We start from the raw sequence: 7097 nt of genomic DNA on the forward strand, positions 1-7097 counted from the left end.
CCCCCGGCCCCTCAGGGGCTGCCACGCGCGGCCTCGGTGCGGTGTGACAATAAATGACACCAACGCTCGTTTAAAGCGGAAGGGGAAATTAATCCAAGCTTTTCCTGCCGCCGTGGGGAACCCCCCCCTGTTTGATTCTGAAACGCCGCGTTAAGCTGTGGTGCTGCTTCTCACCCACCCCAGCAGGGCACAGCCAGGCCTCCCCTCCATGGCACCCCAAGGACCTCGGGGTCTCTCCCTCACCTCTTCCTGCCCCCCAAGGACCTCGGGGGGTGCACAAACACACCAAGCCCTTGACAGAGCAGGAAAGGGGAGCAGGCAGCCTCTCCTCCTCCTCTGGCAGGGTCAGGAGCCTCTGAGGATCACCAGGACCTTTGCTAGCTGCTGGCAGAGCGTGCAGGGCTGCAAGAGGCTTCACTTACAAACTCATCACCAGAGGCACTTCCACAATCTTTCTTTTCCTACTTCAAAAAAATAAAAAAAGGGCTCCATAAAGAGCCAACCACCCTTGTACATGTTGATGTTTTATAGGGTCACCATTTCTACAGCAAATATCACATCAGAAAACATCCACTCAAGTACAATATCAGCAGCAGCACAGGAAGAAGGTTCAGCACCAGAGCAGGGCTGGTAACACAATGCCCAGAACCACCAGGGTTATACAGAAGCCTTTAGCTAAGACTTCAGAGCCCGTGTGGATGTTTCAGCTCTCTGGTTTTGCCCCCAAGTCCTCAGCTGTCTTCACAAGGCTCACAGCCTCTTGGTTACAGTTCCAGCATTCCTGGATTCATGAAGCACCATCCTGCCAAGATAAAATCAAAGCGCAGGCTCCCTGTGCTGGGCTCCTGCTGCACTGCCAGTTTTTCCTTGCTTTGAAACTACCATCCTCACTGTACCAGTCCCTGACTTGCCCAATCTCACTGAAAGAAACATGAACTTTCCTCCTGGATTGAAATGGTGACATAAAGGATGTTGCTTTGGGCCATACAACCCAAAATCCTTCCTTTGCTTCTGTTTAAAATGTTGCGTTGGCCGAAAATCCAAAACAAAGCAGCAACACAGGACATGGTCAGCAGTAAAATACCAGTAGAACAGTACAAAAGGACAGAACACATTCACAAATGATGGGATTCCTCCTCATCCATCCCATTACCAGATCAGGCCTCCATGGGCCCCGAGAGCAGAGAAACAAATCAGAACCAGCTGCCAGAGTAGGTACCAAACTCCTACCAGGAAAGATCCACTTTTGCTCTTACTGTTCAGAACAGAGCAGGTGGGAACAGCCCCGTTCTGCACACAGGAAACATACACAACAGCAGGGGGGAGCAGATCATCTGCAGGCATTAGATGACTGGGGGAATGATGACTACAGAGCTGATTTGCAGCCTGTGAATGCATAAAGCCATTTCAGCTGTAGCTCCCAACAACAACTTCACTGCAGCCTCACAAGCCAGGCATTTGCTTCAGATATTCCAGATGTAACTGCAAGTTAATCCATGCCACTTTGGCTCCCCCCACCCCCTTATATTTCACGGACGTAGATGTCTTGAAGCTCCACTGCGGAGAGAGGATTCACTGAGCAAGACTTCCCTTCTGACCTGTCCACAGCTCCCGCAGCTCTACTTTGCAGCCCAGATCCCTCAGGGCAGCTTTGGCCACGTCATCACAGTCCCTGTGTGTTGCACGAGCTTCTGTGATCAGGTTCTCAGCTCCCATCTCCAAGATGGGCTGAGAGAAGTCCCGGCTGCGGGAGACCAGGTTGCGGATCAGCATGCAGGCCTGTTTCTGAGGAGAGAGGCAAAGGGGAGACCTTAGTGTCCCATGCAGGGAAACACTGTCCATGTAGCACACACAGAGTAGATCTGGCTTCTGCTAAGGATCCTTCTCTGGGCAACCAAATGTGAGATGTTGGGGAGAGCAACAAACTATTTCCTGGTAGAATAAAATCCACAGACAAAAGTATGCCTGAAGTTTCTACAATAAAACCTTCTGCTTCTGTCAGAGCTGCAGCACCTCTGAGACAGACAGCAGCACCCCTCAGGCAGCAGCACCCCTCAGGCAGCAGCCAGGCAATACCAAGTACTTCAAATCATGCAAAAACAGACCTCTCCAGGTACACCAAACCCTCTTTTACACCCCCATATATGCTGTTGCAGGTACACTGCCTGGCTCTTACTTTCTGAAAGAGTAGTTTAAGCTCTTTTCTGTGATATTTTAATACTCTGGAGAGCACAAAAGTGGGCACAGGACTTGCAGAAGAAAGCAGGGGCTAACTGCTTGCCATGCAGGTGTCTTTATTTATCTCTGGATGGTAATGCCTCCTATAGGACAGCTAATATTGTAGCACAGGCTGTCTGAAAGAGCTTATCCTCATCCTGCTCTTTCAAGAAAGAGAAGTAACAGCTGTTATGTTACAGAGTCATGGCATTCCACAGCTGTTTGAATTCAGGTGGGCTTGAATCCCAAACTGAAGTTTGCTTTGACTCAATCAGGGTGACAGATGCGGGGAGCCCTGAATTCCCAACACAGGCAGAACCTTTGGGCATTTGTCCAGCAAAGGCAAAAATCCCAGTGAAGCAGCGAACACAACCACACCAGCCCTGGGTAATCAGGTGCCCTGAGGCAGATACCTGTACTGCCACCTCCCGTGGGTGTGCCTTCATGGCCTGCAGGGCTGCCAGAGCTCCACCACCTTCCATGATGACATGACAGTTCTCAGGCTTGCGCAGAGCCAACATGCACAGGGCTGCACAACCTTGCTCACAGATCTGCAAGACAGAGCAGAGGGAGATACTCACAGGATGCAAATGTTGCTTTAAGGGAAAAAAATTAGTTTGTTTACTTTTTCGGCAATTAAAAAAAAAAATTTAAGTTTCTTCCACTGAAATATCCTGCTTTTAAACCAAGTTTTACACCCCAGAGGTGTGAAAAACTGTACCCAGTATCCATCCGATCCAGGAACAAGAAAAAAATATCTAATTTAGTAGATATTTATTTAAGTTTCTTCCACTGAAATATCCTGCTTTTAAACCAAGTTTTACACCCCAGAGGTGTGAAAAACTGTACCCAGTATCCATCCGATCCAGGAACAAGAAAAAAATATCTAATTTAGTAGACAGACCTTTATGTTTACACAAATACTTGCCAAAGCAGGCACTGAACCACTGCCCAACAACTGAATGTTAAAGGTTGAATACATTGGTCAGTTGCAACCATTTAACAACTGAACTCAGGATGGATCTGCTCCCAGCAAAAGCTGTTCATCACCAGCCAGACTAACGCTGCAGGTTGCTCCCCTTCTGGACCTGAGCTCCTCCACCCCCAGCCCAAACCCCAGCTCCTCCATCCCCAGCCCACTCAGCAGGTACCTGAGGGTTGGAGAGGTGATGGCTGATGGCCAGCACGATGAGGTCTGTTCCCCCAGCAGCAACAATAGCATCTTTCACGTCATCATTCCCCGCGACCGCGCGGATGGCGCTCAGCACCTGCTTCACCACGTCCTGGGCCCACCAAGGAAAACCAGTTTAGGGAGCTGCAGAGGCCACAGACTCCTGAAAGCCCACCAGCACTGCCCCCAGCAAATCCATACAGTGGTAATTCCCAGTTATGAACAGCAACCTTGTTTTCAGTCACTCCATCTCAGACACACTTTCTTGCTGGACAGAGGGACTTGAGGCTGGCAGAGGTTTTCAAAGAAGGTTAAGGAAGCAAACATCAACCTCTGGGACTCAAGCATCTAAATCTTCTTGAACCTCTTCAAGCTAAAAGGGTGGAAAAGCCAAAGCTCAGCTTTTCTGGGAGCTTGTGGTGTACAGAGAAAATAAGCAAGGGGCACAGAACTACTGCATCCTTACCTGACAGAGCACATGCCACCTAGTTCTGTGGGTAATGCCCTAAACTGGGGATCAGTGGTTGGGTTTCAACCCTAACTACACCTACAAGCAGCCACAGTTTAAGGCCCATTCACAGCCTGGAATTTAAACTGGAAACCAGACCCTGCTGCATCACCTCCACTCCTGACTCACCGGGTGGTCAATGCAGTCAGCCAGGAGAGACACCATAAAATTTAAGCCACCAAGGTCCACGATTTCTTGACAGAACTCATTCCTGACAGAGAGGCGAGAAAGGGTGGCACAGAGTTCACTGAGAACACTGAAGTTATCTGTGAAAGCTGCAGGGGAGAGAGAATGAATGGAGTACCAAGGAGGAAGGAAAAGGTGCTGCAGCAGCAAGGTGGTTCAAACAACAGGGAATTTCACTTTATATAGTAAAACACATCAGCACAAATGACATTCTGTTCACTCTTTGTGGAGGGCCAGAGAGGATCTAAGGGCTGGAGCAGCTGTGCTCTGGAGACAGGCTGGGAGAGTTGGGGTGTTCAGCTTGGAGAAGAGAAGGCTCCAGGGAGACCTTAGAGCACCTTCCAGTGCCTGAAGGGGCTTCTTAGATGAACTAGTAACTGTCACCTTGGTGCTGCCAACAACCTCAGGAGCAGTTCTGTTGTTTTTCTCTCCTGGGGCACATTTCATCCTAAGAATCAAACATCATTTTAGTGGCAAATTTCTCAATCATCTCTGGGGAGATTGAAGTGACAACAAAGGACAGTTCTGAGACAAACAAAGAGTGGTGGGGGTTGGAAGGGACCTCTGGAGACCATCTAGACCAAATCCCCTGCTAGAGCAGGACCTCCGAGAGCAGATCCCACAGGAACACGTCCAGGTGGGTTTGGAATGTCTCCAGAGATGGAGACTCCACAACCTCCCTGGGCAGCCTGAAGAAAGCAGATGACTCCCAATTAGGAGGGAAAGCCATGGGGTTAAATTTTACCTTTCGCAGCTTCAATGAGGACTCTCAACCCATCATTCTCCAACACAATTATTTTGGCATGATCATGAGCGTGACCAAAGGGCACTCGGATGTCATCATCAAACGTCATCACCCTGAGGGCTGAGGAGGCTGTCCGGACCACGTCAGCACTGTCTCCGTGCTGGGTTATAGCTCCAGTCAGGAGAGGGAGGATCCCTCCCTTCACAAAGTCCTGCCGGTTCTGCTCGTGCTTCAGACACGCGTGCCGGATGCACCGGATCCCCGCCAGCGTCACCTCCGCGTCCTCCCTGTGTTCCTGCAGGGTTTGGAGCAGCAGATCCTGGCCAGCCGAGTCCAGCAGGTCTGGCTGCCCATCCAGGATGGCAGACAGGGTATTAAAGGCCTTCAGCATTAAACCTCTGTCTCCTGAAGCCAACTGGCAGGCAGAGAACACCACGGGGTAGGCCCCGTTCTGCCCAGCCAGGTAGCGGAACGGCAGCTGCTCCCTGCACTGCTCTGCCAGGGCCTCCAGCTGCTCCGCCAGTCCCGCCAGGTCCGAGGCAGCCACGGCTCTCCCAAGGGAATCCAAAGTCTGTGGGGAACAAGAATCACTTTTCAATCCACAATGTGAAGGAATAAGAGCAGTTCTTAACAGGGAAGTGTGTCTATTTTCACAGGGCTCAGTTGTGTACATTGAGTGTTTTGTTCAGCCTGGAGAAGAGAAGGCTCCAGGGAGACCTTAGAGCACCTTCCAGTGCCTGAAGGGGCTCCAGGAAAGCTGGGGAGGGAATTGGGACAAGAGCAAGGAGGGAGAGGGCAAAGGGGAATGGATTAAAACTGGAAGAGGGAGATTGAGGTGGGACACGAGGAGGAAATTCTGGAGTGTGAGGGTGGTGAGAGCCTGGCCCAGGCTGCCCAGGGAAGCTGTGGCTGCCCCATCCCTGGCACTGTTGAAGGGCAGGTTGGATGGGGCTTGGAGCAGCCTGGGCTGGTGGGAGGTGTCCCTGCCCATGCAGGGGGTGGGATCTACATGATCTTTAAGGTCCCTTTAAAGTTGGATCATCCAGATCAAACTATATATGTACTTTATATATAAAAAATAATCCCGACATGGGATTAAATGCTCACAAAGAAATGGGGCAGAGACAAAAGGTTTGTCTCATTATTCTGAGGTTGTTACTTAAACTATTACGTAACCCTTATCCTTAGAAAAACAACAGAAATTTGTGCTCCTACCAGCAAAATTTCATGCTTTTGCCCATTCTCAGAGGCAGACTGCCTCACAGCCTTCACAATATTGCTTAGGTCGACACCTCAAAGGAAAAACAAAACCAAGATTAACGTTAGTTACAACAGGAGCTTGGGTAAAACTTGTCAAGTTCACCACTGAACAAAGATCAACTTAAGGCAAAGCACGGGTCAAGGCACAAAAATGCTGCAAGGTTGCTAAATTTTAACAATAATGGTCAGATACATCCTGGAACAGAGCATTAATTCTAGCTAGATGTCAAATGGAGAAAAAAACAACAAAAAGGAAAAGAGTTGCATTGAATTGACCAAACTGCAGCTCATTCAAAGCAGGTTTTCAGTCATAATTACTCCATGAAACTAGGTTAGCATTAATCATGTCTATGTTCCACTTCACAAAGGCTTCTTTTCAGCACTGGATGATCAATCTTTGCACGCAGGTTTTATTAAGTCCCTAATAACCTGAACTGCAAACAAACAAAAAAAAAAAGTAGATGAATCTGCAATACCTTGGGACTCAAACTGCTGCACAGCTTCTCTCACAGCCTCCTCTGGATCCATTTCAAATTCTGTGATGTTTTCTTGCACTGCATCATCAAACGTTTCCTGTGTAATGTGTTTCGATCCCATTTTCCTCGAATGGAATAAACTGCCTCCTTGCCCTGTCACCAAGATAGTCCACAACTAGTTTTGCTGCAAAACCTTCCAACATTAATCACAAACAAAGGCAGCAACTCGCTCTTTTTTCAGAGCAAAAGCACAAAACAAAAAACACAGGGTCAAAGGGATGACTGCTGGTTGGTTGGCTGTTGTTTTTTTTTTAAGGGCAGAAACATTTCAGTTGAAAGAAACGAGGAATTTCAGAGGCCCAAGGGTTTGGATGGGGAAGCTGCTGCTGTGCTGCGGGTGGGCGTTACCACGACCCGGCTCTCCCCGCGGGCAGCCCGCCCGGCCCCGCAGGCTCGAGCCCCCCGTACCTGTCCCGCTCCCACAGCAGGGCCCGGTTCCTCCCCGCACTCCCCTCCAGCCGGCCGGGCAAGCCC

At 49.6% G+C, this 7097-nt stretch overlaps 1 protein-coding gene across 1 annotated transcript; it reads right to left on the reverse strand.

The window, feature by feature from the left end:
* Positions 1–1318: 1318 nt before the first annotated feature.
* Positions 1319–6684, reverse strand: ARMC6 (armadillo repeat containing 6). The gene is given in 7 exon segments (XM_009995064.1): positions 1319–1785; positions 2631–2768; positions 3369–3532; positions 4022–4171; positions 4828–5398; positions 6043–6119; positions 6564–6684. Coding segments are annotated over 7 exon segments (1434 nt in total). The 3' UTR covers positions 1319–1572.
* Between the last annotated feature and the right edge of the window lie 413 nt (positions 6685–7097).

Source organism: Chaetura pelagica, unplaced genomic scaffold (assembly GCF_000747805.2).
Source record: "Chaetura pelagica isolate M959 unplaced genomic scaffold, ChaPel_1.0 scaffold463, whole genome shotgun sequence".
NCBI classification, from domain to species: Eukaryota; Metazoa; Chordata; class Aves; order Apodiformes; family Apodidae; genus Chaetura; species Chaetura pelagica.